At 39.6% G+C, this 15730-nt stretch overlaps 3 protein-coding genes across 6 annotated transcripts; 2 read left to right on the top strand and 1 right to left on the bottom strand.

Annotated features, from left to right (window-relative positions):
• The first annotated feature begins 133 nt into the window (after positions 1-133).
• LOC146697260 (uncharacterized) lies at positions 134-2984 on the top strand. 4 transcript variants are annotated; one of them, XM_085475911.1, is made up of 2 exons: positions 134-517; positions 1196-2984. In XM_085475911.1, the coding sequence occupies exons 1-2, from the start codon at positions 402-404 to the stop codon at positions 2718-2720; spliced, it is 1641 nt and encodes a 546-aa protein (XP_085332037.1). In that variant the 5' UTR covers positions 134-401; the 3' UTR covers positions 2721-2984. The 4 variants fall into 4 exon arrangements, with proteins under 4 accessions (XP_085332037.1, XP_085332038.1, XP_085332040.1 ...); XM_085475912.1 differs by having other exon boundaries at positions 449-513; XM_085475914.1 differs by lacking the exon at positions 134-517 and adding an exon at positions 526-602.
• prnpb (prion protein b) lies at positions 458-11903 on the top strand. The gene is made up of 3 exons (XM_085475916.1): positions 458-513; positions 5215-6462; positions 10449-11903. Exon 3 carries the CDS (start codon positions 10456-10458, stop codon positions 11545-11547), a length of 1092 nt encoding a protein of 363 aa, XP_085332042.1. The 5' UTR covers positions 458-513; positions 5215-6462; positions 10449-10455; the 3' UTR covers positions 11548-11903.
• Positions 11904-13043: 1140 nt separating this feature from the next.
• On the bottom strand, positions 13044-14346 carry prnpa (prion protein a (Kanno blood group)). The gene has a single exon (XM_085474186.1). It carries the CDS (start codon positions 14016-14018, stop codon positions 13500-13502), a length of 519 nt encoding a protein of 172 aa, XP_085330312.1. The 5' UTR covers positions 14019-14346; the 3' UTR covers positions 13044-13499.
• Between the last annotated feature and the right edge of the window lie 1384 nt (positions 14347-15730).

Below are 15730 nucleotides of genomic sequence, written 5' to 3'. Positions count from 1 at the left end.
AGCCAAGAGACACTACTCTTCTCCCCCCGCAACACCCTCACGGCCCACCAGGGGGCAGCACCCCACACGTCTAACCCCTGGTTTAGAAATTTGAAGATCTCGTAGTCAAAGGAAATCTAGATTTATGGTTTTGAGAAACATCCCGATTTTCAGTAAATTATAATTTTTAAAAAAAATCTTAAACCTTTCATCTAATGCCAACATCTGTGGATGGATGACACCAGTGTGAGCTGCTCACCTGCGCTGTGAAGGATATCAAAGACATTTTTAAAAGAGTCAGAAAAGTTGTTGTCTCTAGTTTGAGCTTGAGTCGAAGGTTTAAATGAATGTGTTTTCTCTGGGTCGAGATTGACAATGAATGACAGAGTGAGTGTGTGAATGTCTGTGGTGTATTTTGGGAGATGGTGACGGGAAGGGGGTTGAATTTTTTGTCGCCATGGGGACAGGAGGGGCTGACATTTGAAGTTTATCTCATACACAAGCAGTGCTGCCGTGGACTCGCTGGAAGCACAGGTCAGTATGTGTTTGTGTGCTTTGTGGTGAATTTGTCTTAACCTAAGAGCAAACAGAGGCAACGTGTTCGTGATTACAGGCTCGACCTGGTGAGAGACTTTACGTGGACATCAGGTGATAGATAAGTTTTGTGCACTTCTTTGTTTTCCTTTTGGTGGCGGGGAGCGATTCAAGCAAGTGTTTTGCGTTTTAAAAACAGCTATAAATATGGCTGGCTGCTGAAAGACTGCTCTATTTTAAGCTCGCCAGCTTTAACGGACCTACAGCTTCGTGTTGATAACAGTAGGGCAAGAATGTGTCGTGCAAACGCATATGACGGTTGTAATTGATGCAATGCACTGATACAGTTACATGCATTTCAAAGATTATTCAGAGGTTTTTCTAACTTCACAGTTAGGGTCATGCATTTTAAGGTTTCAGTGAGTTTTTCCATTTATATTAAATAATCATAAGACAGCACTGCGCAAGTACGGATCAGTGCTGTTAAAGGCAGGGCTGTGCACATAGATTTACAATATTATGTCACTCAACTCTATGGGGGGTTTAGTCAAAAATAGACTGCACACAAAGAAAAGGAGGAAGACTCCAGGTGTGAAAAATGAAACCTCGTAGCCTACAGAGGATAAATTATAATATTACTATTGTCTTCCTGTTTGCTTTCTTCTCTGACTTTACTCTGCAGTGGTACAAAGATGAAGCCAACACTTATAGCCATCTTGTGTCTACCTCTTCTCGTCATTCACATTAAACCTTCACTGGCTTCCAAAAGAGGAAAGTTTCCTCAGATAATGAATGCTTTTAAGAAGCCTTCAAAAACAAAACCTAATCAGGACACTAAGTCTAAGACCCAACAGTCCACACAGTTCAACCAAGGAGGCTACCCCCAACAACCAGGCAGACCAGGAGGTTACCCTTACCAAGGAGGTAACCCCAACCAAGGAGGCTACCCCCAACAACCAGGCAGACCAGGAGGTTACCCCAACACAGGAGGCTACCCTCAACAACCAAGCAGACCAGGAGGTTACCCTTACCAAGGAGGTAACCCCAACCAAGGAGGCTACCCTCAACAACCAAGCAGACCAGGAGGATACCCTTACCAAGGAGGTAACCCTCAACAACCAGGCAGACCAGGAGGATACCCTTACCAAGGAGGTAACCCCAACCAAGGAGGTTACCCTCAACAACCAGGCAGACCAGGAGGATACCCTTACCAAAGTGGGTATCCTAATCAAGGATTCTACCCAGGGTACCCAGGACATCAAGCTGGTGCTTACCCAGGACCGGGCTACCCATACTGGGGCAGTTATGGCAGTTACGGGGGTTATCCAGGCGGATACATAAACCACAACCCAAACAACAAAATCCTGAGTCCTCACTATGCCAGCAGCTTTGGGTATGGGGGTTATGGTGCTGGTGGCGGCTCTCCCTTCTCAAACTATGCAAAGGCACAGGGCTTTGTTCCCTCTGATAAATCCAAAGGTTTTGGTCGCAGAGCAGCATTGGCGGCAGCTGGAGGAGCTCTGACAGGAATGGCCCTGGGCTACGGGTTAGGAAGGTTCCCCCGTCCTCACTTTCACTTCCACAGCCCCCAGGAGGAGTATTACTACAACTACTACATTTACAGGAAGTATGGTATTAGATCTACTGATACAAATGACTTCAGCAGGGATTACGAATACATACAAGTTGACGTAACATTTGATAGTTTCATAAAGTCCTGCATGAATAGAGCAGATCTTGTCCCTGTAAAGAATCGAAAACCAAACCTCAAACCAGCTGTGACTACATCTAAACCCCCCACAGCTGCTACTGTGAACTCCACCATTGCATCAATTACTGCTGCTCTTGGCACTGCCAGCAGCGCCACAAGTAACAGCACCGCAACGAAAAACTCCTCAACAGATTCCCCTTCAACTCCTCACCCTCCGAATAAGTATGAAGACAATCCTGCACCTGCAGCTTCACAGCTCCTCCAAACTGATGATGACGACACAGTGAGCATTGTGGAGATTGGTTACCCAGCACTGATCACACAGGTTAAGCTCAAGAGGTGCATCGAACTTTACATCGTCAATGCTGAAAGAAACTTGAAGAAAAAGACCAAACTTGAAAGCAGCAGTGGAGCGCAAAGACTGCAGACAGACCTGCGAGGGCTTTTCTCTGTCATCACCAGCATTATAGTGATACTGCAAACACAGCTGCACTAAAGCCTTCTTTACACAGAGAAACTTGTGTGATGTGTTGCTCATTTGGTTTTTATATCTGACCAAATGAGTGTGCGATGAAACACTCACAACCCATATGCAACACTTTCACAGCCCACCAGGGGGCAACATAGCAGACCTTTATAATCACTGTTTTTTGTAGATATTTGCAGACACCAGAAGAATTGTAATCAAAGTCTAGATGTTTGGTTTTGAGAAAAATCTCAGTGAGTCTGGAGTAAATTATAATAAACAAATGTAAAAGTTTTCATCTTATGATTCATTTTGGGTCATACGTTGTGCATGAATGACATCAGCCTGAGCTGAACTAGCTGAGTAGAGTATGCTTTAACTAAGATTGTAAATAAGTTAAAGTTTGTAAGCATGTCAGCATGAATGATGAAGCAAGCAGGATGAATCTGAAAACACTAGTGTGAGCTGCAGATGGACTCTCATTGTATTTACTGAAGAAACCTGATTGGTATCAGCCCTAAAGATGATCCATTCTGATCTATTACATATATGATGGAGTCAAATATGTTTAAAGTAAAAAAATTCCAAAGCCATGCAATGGCCAGATTGGAGTCTTTACTGGGCTAATTCTGGCCTTATGTTTGACACCCCTGCAATAAACAGTAACCTCGTGTGATTGAAGTTGCACCCTTTTCCTCTCCTCTTCTGTTTGATTCAAATGAATCCACAGCCTTTATCATGAATTTTTACTTCAGGTCAGCTGGGATAAGTGATCGATGGAGAGAATTTTGACTGCAGTCACAGAAATGCAACACAGGAGGAAACAGGCTGCACTGGACCACAAGAGCAAAACATAAGAAAATAATTTGTATTTTATCTGACACGTTATAGGACAGATTTACTGAAGGAAATTATCCACAATTGCAGAATGAGCTACTAAAAATGCACTGTAATTTCTATACAAAGACACACTTCAGTAAAAGAAATGTGATATAATGGCTCAAAAATCCAATGTGAGCTCAGGTTTCCCACAAGTGCTTCTCTTTGAAAACAGCTTTCCAGTTACCATGTTACTGTGTCATGTGGATGTAGAGTGCACCGCTTCTTAGTTTGAATAGCACACTGCAACATTGAGGGATTAATCTAACACACTAAAGATTTTCTTTTTTACAGACTGAGCAGAGAGAAGTTGCTCTCTGTGTACGCACTGCTGAGAAAAGGAAGTTCATTTCAGTTAATTTCTGCTCTGTTTCATGAAAACAGTGTTGCAGTGCTAAGTTTTAGCACCGCGATATCAGCTTTGAGTCATCCACGTAAAGTGCAGATTACGCACTCGTTTTGATAACATCTCCGCTCGTAAATCCAGGAGATTTTTAACGTCAGAAGATGCTTTCAGCTCCTACAGATGTTAGTCTGACCTCAAATGTTCCTTCTTCTTAAAAAAGCCAGCTTTCGTAATGAAGGGATATTTGGCGAATTGAGGGGAATTTAAAACTGCTGGCTAAGGGTAAACGTAAATTCATTAAAATTATAATTCATGCCGGCAATAATGACACCCGATTATGTCAATCGGAGGTCACTAACCATATTGAATTCCCCTGCCCAATCAGACCAGGGGTGTCAAGTTTAGCCAGATGATATCTTTAAATTGCTGTCTGTCTGAGTGGTGTCCAAAAAACGACGTGGGCTTCATAGATAATTGTGAAACTTTCTGGAGGAAACCTGGTCTTGTTAGGAGAGACGGCATCCATCCCACTTTGAATGGAGCAGCTCTCATTTCTAGAAATCAGGCCAACGTATTAACCCCACAAAATGTGACCAGGAAGCAGAGTTGCAGTCTTACACGCCTCTCTGCAGCTTCTCTCCTCCTGTTATCCACCCAAACCCCATCCCCTGACTGTGTCAGCTCCCAAACAGACAAAAAAACAACAACTTTCTCTTTCTTCCAAGTCTCTGTTAGTACATGACTTAATAATTGATCAACAGATCGATTTAGTCTGCCTTACAGAAACCTGGTTGCAGCAGGATGATAATGTTAGCTTAAATAAAACAACAGTCCTGAGTCATTCTAACTATCAGAAACCTGAAGCACAGCTGAAGGGGCGGCGTGGCACCAATTACAGCCTATTACTCAAACAAAGACCAAGACCTCCCCCCCCTAAAGGAGACACTCCCTGTTTTTGCCACACAAACATCCTCCAGTGACCAGCTGAGAGCTTTTTAACCGCGAGTGGTGAAAGCAAACACTTTACTCCATCATATCAGTACGCCTCTTTTTACAGTCTACATTACAAATAAACACAAGAGATGGTCAGGACAGAGATAAGCAAAGATAACTGTTCATATACAAAATAATTTACATATCAAACATTTCTTTAGGTCAAGTGGAAATTGGAAAGTGGAACTTTTTTATAAATCCCATAAAGACAGTTTTTTAATTAGAGTAAACAGAAAAGAAACTGAACAATGTTCTTCATGCTTTGTGGCCTGTTTAAACCCTGTTTCCTCTCTTGTCTGTTTCCAGTGTCTGCTCTGGTGAAAGGATGGCTGACGTTTCCGCACTGCCATTCCTGCGTTGTTGTAGACTTTCCTGAGTTCAAGTGCACCGCCACTCAAACCCGTTACTACAACCTGGCTTCCTGCTACCAAAGGAGTACTCTCCATGGGTTTCTCCCAGTTTCCTCTGGCTAGCCACTGATCCCTCTGCAGTCTGTCGATAAGCGAGCAGGCTTTCAACTCAATTTCCTTCAGAACTTAAAATTAATTATAGAACAATCACCTTTGGCAGAATCTAAATCTCTTCCTCTCGAATAGAGCTCCCCTGCCATGCTCCTGTAGTCAGAAACTCTTACCTGCTGCCATTTTTCCTGTTACCTCCCAAGTGTAAACACATCTTTTAAAACTGCAGAGTGTTTCTGGGTCCAGCTGTTTCAGTCCACTCATTTGGTAATTACGACACATGCAGCCAGACCTTTTCACTCATTTTCAATCCAGTCCTTATACCTGACCATTTTCAGAGAAATGTTTTTGTTTGTAAAGCCAGTTATCACTGCTCTATGAATGATTCAAGCATAAAAAGACATCGAGTGCATACTTTCACAAACAACAACGAACCAGTTTTAATGTTATATTTGGGCACTTTGTTCCTTTTTGACAGGTATAATAGAATAACTGCACTAACAAGCTGCTCCCAAAGAGCTATTAGCTGCAAAATAGCTTTTTCTTAAAAAAACATAAAATAAAAATAGGAAACTGGACAAGCAGAAGGGAGTTTTTCCGTCCCAAGTGCTTACCCTTGGGTCATCTGATTGTTGGGATTTTCTCTGTATTATTGTAGGGCCTCTACCATACAGTATTAAGGTCACTGTTGTTGTGATTTGGTGCTATATGAATAAAGTTGAATTGAAAATGGAATCATTTATTCTTTCAGTATGAGCCAAATGTACGATATATGGTAAAACGTTCAGTAAAGCAGACACTTAAAAGTTGAACCATTAGTAAGTACACGCACTGAACTCTCGCTGCTGATTGGCTGTGGGCCCTTATTTGATTATTTTTCCATTTCCTTTTCCCCGGTGGATGCCGAGAATCGACTCCACCCCAGCCCTGCCCCCATCATCTGTTTCTAAGCGACCCACATCTCTCGTGCGGCCATATGTCAGACAGAAATGAAACAGTTGAAACCATAACCGGAGAGGTACGAGCGCCGCGGGGACATTATCGAAGACAAACAGGGAGGAAGGAACTCATCTGACTCACGGTCACCACACAGGTGAGGCTGTAGGTAAAGTAGAGCAATTAATGTTTCTACCTGTGATCTGTGCGCAGTTCACGTCACCTGGAGTAAACAGTCTTTATCTAACCGAGTATCAGGCAGTGGTTATTGCAGGGCGTATTCCAGTGAAGTTTTCCCCTTTTAATATGAATTCCCTGCATTAATATGCAGTTATAAATAAATTCTAACAACATGTAACATATGTTTTAATTGTTTCAAGGAACAAACCATCCACCGGGCAACTTGTTATTGCCTCCCATATCGCGGCAGCTCTTTAACAACAAGTTACAGGGAAAGGCATCGCATACAGTTAAAAAAGTTTTTACAAGTATTTAAAGCAAAAATCATCGATTAGTTATCACTAGTCGCTGTATTAGCCTGAGACAAATAAAATGCTTACCATACCGAGGAGGTTATGTGTAAAATAAAGAAAATACCTTTATTGCAAGTCTTTAATATATAATTTATAATCAATCCACTCCTTTTTAGCCACTTAAAATATTTTTATATAGCTATTATGTTATATTTGTTACAAAGCCAGCTGGCCTCTTGAAGAACAGTGAGTGTTTGACATTCATAAATAAAGAACATATAAAGGTCGCTTTGCCAAAAACCAATTTAATCTTTTAACTCATGGTAGAAATGGCATAAAATAGCTTGAGATCATTCACGACAGATATGCTTGACGTACATTTCACAGATTAAAGGCAAACAAGTCATTTAAAACTATTTAAATACAATCGCTTTTTGGCACAACACCAGAATAAATAAAAGTTAATTAAATCAGGCTTAATTTTAATTGCTGTGTCACAGCAGCCGAACTGTTAAACACGACCTATAACAAGATCTGACAAGATAATTTAAACAACAGTTGTTGGGTTTTTTTAAAGTACACAAAAGCAGCTATTTGTGTGTGAGGCGGGGAAGATTTTCGGTATCCAAAAATGCTCAGATAAATAGTTAAATAAACCCTCCTTCTCCAGTTTGTCCACAGCCCTTTTTTTCCTTCTTCTTTCTTACTTTCTATTTTTTTTTTTTTTTTTTTGCCTTCCCTGTGTGGTTTTGCAAAAACGATGGCTCATTCCATTATTTCAGATACTGATCAATTAGCATCATGCGTCCCAGGCTGATACACAGCGGAAATCCATTTTGGAGCGCCACTAAGGCGCCTGTCTAATGGAATTTTCTTTATTTTTCTTTATATATTTTCTAAAGCCACACCTTCTCAGACAAGGATTTGTGGTTTTTCCACGTCATGTCTGACAACAGACTGAATAGTATTCAATTTTGTAGTAACACATTACAAACAACTGGACAGACAGTTAAAATAATTTTTAGTAGTAATATATTTTATTGTCATTTAAAATGTGAACATGCTAATATAAACCCGTTAGCTCATATATAATTGTATATAACTCCTATGAGAGTTATTTCTTAATTTTCTTGTTTGTTTGTATATTTGTCACACTTTAATGTTTCAGATTAACAAACACATTTTTATAGTAGACAAAGATTACCGGCGTAAATATAAAGTATTGTTTTTAAATGATGATTTCATTTAAAAAGCTTATCAAACCCCCTTGTTTAATCATGATTCGACTTTGGTCAATCAAATTTTTTGGAAGCTGAGTTCAATTTCATTAGCCACACCCAGGCCTGATTACTGCCCACCTGCTGAATCCAGAAATAACTTACAATACAATACGACTTTATTTGTATTGCACATTTAAAACCAGAGGTACACCAAAGTGCTTCACAAAATCCACTAAAAGCAGTAGCAAAATACAAATGCAAATAGCAGGTGGAAAGCATTGATTAACCAAGCATACAAGATAAGCAGATATCGAAATAAAACTTCAAAAGCAAAATCAATACAAAACCTTGTTCAACAAAACAGAAGAAAAGGGTACTTACAAGAATCCTACTCTAGATAGCCAGGAAGGCTAAACCAAATAGATAAGTTTTCAATCGAGATTCTGGATCGAGTCAGATGCACGAATAGCTTGTGGGAGATTGTTCCAGAGGTTAGGTGCAAACAGAGCGAAAGCACGGTCACCTCTGCTCTTTGCAGTGACCTAGGTTGCACCAAGAGCAATTGTCCTGATGATCTCAGTGCTCTCCTAGGAATATACAGGCTGAGAAGATCAATAAGATAACTAGGCGCGATATTATTTATGATTTTAAAAGTAAGCAATAAGATTTTAAAATTAATGTGATACTTAAATCGATGGTATCTGACAAAATGAAGCAGGTTAAAAGATCTCAAAAAGCAACACACCATGATCTAAAGAAGCGACTGAGAAACAAAGTCATTGACATCTATGAGTCTGGAAAGGGTTACAATGAACCAGTGTATCAAAATGACTCCAAGAGCACATCAACGACTCATCCAGGAGCTCACAAGACTGGATAACCACATCTAAAGAACTGCAGGCATAAACTAACATTTCACAAAAAGACCATCGTGCCAACAGTCTAGCATGGTGGTGGTAGTGATGGTCTGGGGGTGTTTTGCTTCTTGACTTGGATGACTTGCTGTAGTTGATGAAACTTTGAATTCTGCTCTCTACCAGAAAATCCCGAAGGAGAGTGTCCACCCATCAGTTCATGCCCTGAAGCTCAAGTTCATTTGGGTGATGCAGCAGGACAGTGAGCCAAAGATGTTTTACCCCCTTAATAACTACTTAGGTTATTTTTGTCTAATGTCAAACTTTTTTGGATGATTTGAAACATGTACGTGTGACAAATATGTGAAAACCTAAAAACCAGGAGGGGGTAAATACTTTTTCAGTGCATTGTACATATTTATGTCCTGGAAGCAAGATATTTTAAAATTCTGATAGTTGAAAACAAAATTAAGATAAGGGATATAAACTACCTTCATCATCTACAGTTCCTCATCATTTTAATAAACATTACTTACCCTCCAATATAATATCTGTTTGATTATCCACCTGCCTGTCTCATTTTCATACTTGTATTTAATTTCGAAGATCAAGGTGATAAATATGTGCTCGTATCAACTTGTTTTAAAAACCAGCTTTCATTACAGTTCTTTCAATTAAAACAAGCAAAACAGATGAGAAAATAACAACAGTTTGAACTACACCCTGCATTGTTACATGATCACACTGCCTCAGCATCACTTCTAGTATCATATTTCTGTGATGGGATTTGCAACTCAATAAAGAGCTTGAGGAGTACTCAACACTGACATTACACAGCACTGTGGAGATGTCACTAATTACAGCCTCCAAGGTTCAGGTTCTGCATCATAAAGCTATCAGCACTGACATTGGCAGACTCTCAGGAGAATTTCCAGTTTTCCTTTTGTTACTGAAAGCCTAAAAAAATGAAACCCTGTTGTGTTTCCACATGTCTAAACTGCTCATTTGCCTTCTTGCAAATCTAATATCTCAAAAGTGGCAATTAAGCACCAAAAATACAATCTGGAAACACAGAGATTGATGAAACAATCAGACAAAAATGCACCTAAGAAAGTGAATTTTCTACCGTGCAAAACAAAATCCAGTGCATACATGACTGATTGCAGCTGTCAGCGTCTCTGCTCTAGCCTTCCTAGTTTCCTCCAACACAATTACAAATTAAAAAAAAAAATGCTGAGATGGTTTGCACATGTGCAGAGGAGGCATAGTACACATGAGCAAAGGTGCTGAATATGGAGATTTCAAAAAGGAGGAATAGAATAAGACCACAGAGAAGATTGAATTTGGTGAATTTAGGGAAGGAAGACATGCAGGGGGTGGTGTGACACAGGACGATGCTAGAGATAGGGTAAGATGGAGGGAGACGATCTTCCCCTAAAGAGAGCAGCCAAAAGAAGAACACATGTATGATTTTAGGTTTCTGCTGCTAACAGCTCTCTAGCACTAAAACTAAAATAATAAAGTGACATTAACACTACATAAGTACAAAATTAAAAGTGATATGCTCTAAATATTATCTCATATTTGTCTCCACAGAGTGAAGATGAAGCTCTATTCATTGTCCATGCTTAGTTTGTCACTTATCTTGCTTAATACCCCTTTCTCGCTGACCAGGGGAAAGGGAGGGAGAGGAAAAAGTTCGGGCAGCAAAAAAGTCTCTTCGGGCACCAATACAGGATACAAACCCAAAAAAGACTCCACCCCTCAGGGTGGCCATCCAAAACAAAACAATCAGGGCAGTCCCGGGCAGCAAGGCAATTATCCCAGGCAACCAGGTGCAGCAGGCAACCCTAACCAGTATCCGGGACAAAGTTCTCCGTATGGAGGGTATGGAGGAGGTTATGGAGGCTATGGAGGAGGTTATGGACGGTATGGAGGAGGTTATGGAGGTAATCGTCCTTCTGAGAATTCCAGAGGGTTTGCTCGCAGTGCAGTAGTAGCTGCAGCTGGAGGTGCAGTGGCAGGAACGGCCCTGGGCTATGGGTTAGGACAGTTCCACAATCCTCACTTTACTGTCCGCAGCCCTCAAGAGGAGTATTATTACAAACACTACATGCACAGGAACCATGGGTCTAAAATCCACACTAATAGAAATACTAACAAAAATACTAATACCAATACCAATACTACTGAATACAGCAGCGACAAAGGAAGAGATGCCGTAATTACTCAACCCGTTCAGAGTTATGAAGACTACATGGATGCCTGTATGAAGAGGTCTGACATTTTGCCGGTGAAAACTCAAAAGCCCCAAATCAAACCAGGTACAACTGCCACAGCTACAACCAAAACCAACACGTCTACTCTCATGACATCACAGAGCAACGACACTGCCACAGAAAACCCCTCGACCCCCACCCCTGCAAGTCCAGGCCCTCCAAATCAGCCCGAAGAAGATGACACAGTCAGCATTGTGGAGATCGGCTACCCGGCACTGATCGAGCAGGTGAAAACCAGGAGATGCTTGGAGTTGTACATGGCTTACTCCATGAAGTACATGAGACAGGAAGGGCCGAAAGACGGGAGTACAGGAGGGGTAGAAGGATTGGAGATGGGCTTTCAAAGACTTTTAGCAGTAGTTACAAGTGCTATGCTGATGCTACTTAACAGCAATGTACCTGTGCTGCTGCACTGAGATGTTCATTTGACATTATAGAGAATGTGTTCATGAATAAGATGAAAGATGACAAGATGAAAAATAACTTGGTGGAAAGGAACCTGTAATCCTTTCTTTATTTTGTGCTGACTTCTGCTGTGAGATTTTATACTTTATTTTATACTTTATGCTTCATATAAAGCAAACATTGACGGCACAGATGGCTGACTTGTGATTACAGGAGAAATTAAAATAAATAGTTACAAAGCCTTTTCCTGTAACTGTAAAACAAAACGAGCTAAAGGGTTGTTTCTTATGGGAGAATGTGAATGTTTTCATTAATCCTAAAGGCTTGCACTTTTTCCTCGTCATGTTAAATAAATGAAATAGCTTTACTAACTTGTACTTGTGGATATTTCATTGCTTCGGAGCTGGCAAATGACAATGTCTCGTAGCATTAGTGTTATGAAAACGGTAGAGTCAGCATTGGATTATGTATTTTTTATGTTATTGTATCCATCCAGCACCTCCAAATCTGGGATCATGAGCCCGTCCAGGCCTCCTCCACACCATTATTGTGTTGGGTAATGACATAATTTTCTCTTGGGGAATATGCTACACTAAGCTAGATGTTGTGATGGGGTTCTCTTTCCCATTTAAAGGATCATGTGATCATTCAGCTCCGTATTAGTCTGTAGATTTCCAGACATTCAACGATCCCTAACAAATGTATCAAACTGTGTGATTTGGCCCCCCCTAATGGTCCCGGTCTCTCTGATAGACTTGCTTTGTAAAGAATGGTCTATTTTACTTGTACCTCAGATTTAAATGCCACATTTAACTCTCTTGTCAGACCTTTAACCTGCTTCATTATAGAAATAATTAAGAACTAGCAAACACTTATCAGCTCAAATTAAATATGAACCCCTGAAAATAGGGCATCGTGTATAAAAATGGCTGCGGCTCCATAAAGGTTAATGCAATATTCTTGTTAAGCATTTCAAATTAAAGCTGGCCGTCTGCACGTTGACCTTTTATTCATTTTATAACTGTAGGTCCAGTGTGTTGGTACACAAAATACCAGACATAACTTAAATAAGTGCACTATTTTGATTTTTACACTTAAATGTTTCAGATAATCAAATCAATTTTTATATTAGACAAAGAAACCTGAGTAAATGCAAAATGCAGTTTGTAAATGATGATTTCTTTTATTAGGAAGAAAAAAGCTGTTCAAACGACCTGAAACCGTGTGAAAAAGTAATTGCCTCTCCTTGTTAGATTATAAATTAACTTTGATTAACCACTTTTTTTTTTGGAAAGCTCAGTTCAGTTTCACTAGCCACACTTAGCCCCGATTATTGCCCTCATAACACAATGCTTCATATCACAATCTAAAGAAACCCAAGAACAAATGAGAAACAAAGTCAGTGACGTCAGTCTGAAAAGGATTACAAAGGTTCCTAAGGCTTAATAATAATCTAAAATAATCTAAAATGATGTGGTTAGCATGGAGAATGAATGTCAACACGAAGCTATATCACACATTTATTTTACATTCATAACAGTTTTAAATATTAAAGAACATTCTTTAATAAAAATCTACAAATGATCATAAAACATTTAATTATGCAAATATGTCAACGAAAGCAATACTAAAAAATATAACCTATACACAATATACAGCATATACAGGATAGCAACATCACATCAAATCAGATTACATTTCGTGACTTTAATAATGATTTTTGACCGCGTGTTTTCATATTCAGCGTAATGGTGTCACATTGATAAGTCAAACTCCTCTTATTGTCCTCACACAGGGTCACTGAAGTGTCCATAAAACAAATTGGCAACAGGTTTTTATTTCTGAAAACTCAAATTTCAGGTGAACTATGACTTTAAAAATGTCCCCTTTACAGTAGGATGGGTTATTTTTGAAAGGAGGGTTTTTTCTGGTGTGTTTGTAAATCTCAGCTTCGTCTCCAGCGCTACATGAATGCCACCCAGTGGCCCATGAGCAGGGACATTAGGGAGCCAATGACAACAATGATGCTGTTGTAGATTGGGCCACTGGATGCTCCGGTGTAGTACTCTACATCACCAGAGCCCTCTGGCTCATAGCCAGGGCGGGGGCCATAGCCGTAACCACCTCCGTATCGTGGGTATCCATAACCTCCTCCATACCCTCCATATCCACCATATCCTCCGAATCCTCCGCCATACCCATACCCATACCCAGGACGGCTCAAGGCAGAGCCGAGCATGGATCCTCCTATTGCTCCTGCAGCAGCTGCCCCAGCTACTTTCCCGGCACTGGGGCCACTGCTCTGGACAGGCGGTGGTCTGTAGGGCTGACCTCCCCACCCCCGGCTGTAGCCTCCTCCTCCTCGGCTGAACCCACCACCTCCACGTCCACGGCGGGCCTTGGAGCCGGGTAACAGTGTGGCCAGGAGCAGCACACAGAGGGCCACTGTGGAAAGTTTGTGCATTTCCAACGTGATTTTCATCCTGTCAAAATAAGATTATAGAAACTTTATTAGGACTGAATTGGTTAATGAGGTTAATGAACTTCATTAGTAATCACTTTTACATTTTTATAGACTTGCTTTTACTTCTATTACATGTTACATCATCTTTCAGTTGTGTTGTTAATTTTTTTGCTCAGCTTTGTTCTGTCATTGGGATTTAAAAAATTATGTATTCATTTTGCTATTATAAACAGGAAAATCAAATTTTTGTTTCTGCTGTTGCTGTTTTAGACTATACATAGTAAAATAATTACCCAACAAGTACCAACCAAGGATTTCGTTTAAATCATTTAAAGAGAAAATATTTATTTGCATTATTACTACTTGAATGGTGAGTACTTAAATTTATTTTTTTTAAAACTATACTTTATACATTATATAAAATGGAAAGGTTCTTGAACTCACACAAACACACTGATGAGATGTTCTCAGTGCAGCTTTAGTCCTGCTGTGTGGTATTGTTACACTGCTGATGAATTAGGAACAGCACAGATCACTGCTCTTAATCCAGCTTTGAGAAACAAATCTTACACAAGCACTGTGGCATGAGTGCTGAAGCAGACAAGGGATCAGATCAGACTCATATTTTCTAATGCACCTCAGTTAGGATCCTGTAGATGGGGTCTGTTTCTAAATCTATGGATTAGCTCGTTTTTGTTGGGATGAAATTCATATTTTCTTAATTCTGAAATCTGACTATTTTTGACCTAATCCTAAATTATGGACAGGCTAAGACATAAGATAACCATGTAAAAAGAATTAGAGAAAGATGACACAGGCCATAAAAATAATGTATTAGCAAACATCCAGGCTACATTTATATATGAGGTTTAGGTGTAGGCTATGCACCATAAATACAATATTATTGATGTATTATTATAAAATATCCAACATTAAATTATGTAAACTCCAAAAAAACAAAAACCTAGTAAAAACATATTGCATTAAGTATGTCACTGCTATAATCTGTACTAACAAAATATTAGTGAAGATTGTACTTTATATACAGTGTGGTAGGACAAGTGTATTTTTAAGTACTGTGAAGTCTAAGCAGGTCCTGTATCTAGTAATAATTTCAGTAATGAGGTGAACATGAGGACTAACATTAGAGTTAGTGACTTGTTTGTGCCACTAAAAAGTATCTCAAAATTTTAATAACTCAACTTGAAATATTGAATCATGTTGAAATATTGAGATAAAATTGGGTGGCAATTTCTGTTTTTCTGTGGCAGAAATACGCTTGCATCAAAACATTTACTCAAATCTGTACACTTTTGATGTATGCATGACTACATTGAGTGGGTTTTTTAATGCTACTTTGCACATGCACTCTGACACATTTTAAAAAGAAATATTGCACTTTTTACTTTTATTCACCAGCTTTATTTTAATTAAGTCTTCTCTGGATGAGGATTTAAATAGATAATTTTAATAAGTATGTTATAGAGTTTTAAGAAATACTCTCCAGTATTTAAAACGCCTACAGCAGTTTCACCTTGACCAACTGCGTCACTGAAGGATAGCTCACATATTAGAGCATCGATAACACCAATCCACTAATAAGGATCGCTATCACTGAATCATAACTACGTCTGTTTTTCAAACTTTAAATCCAATTTAAAGCAAAGTTTAATCCGCTCCACTTAAATTCTCTTTTATCAACCATTCAGTCTATAAATCCAGGTTGGTTT

The sequence above is a fragment of the Copadichromis virginalis genome, linkage group LG12 (genome assembly GCF_057382275.1).
Source record: "Copadichromis virginalis isolate Kocher_CV1m ecotype Utaka linkage group LG12, C_Virginalis_male_GT1.1, whole genome shotgun sequence".
Taxonomy (NCBI): domain Eukaryota; kingdom Metazoa; phylum Chordata; class Actinopteri; order Cichliformes; family Cichlidae; genus Copadichromis; species Copadichromis virginalis.
This window is presented reverse-complemented; position numbering and strand designations above follow the sequence as displayed.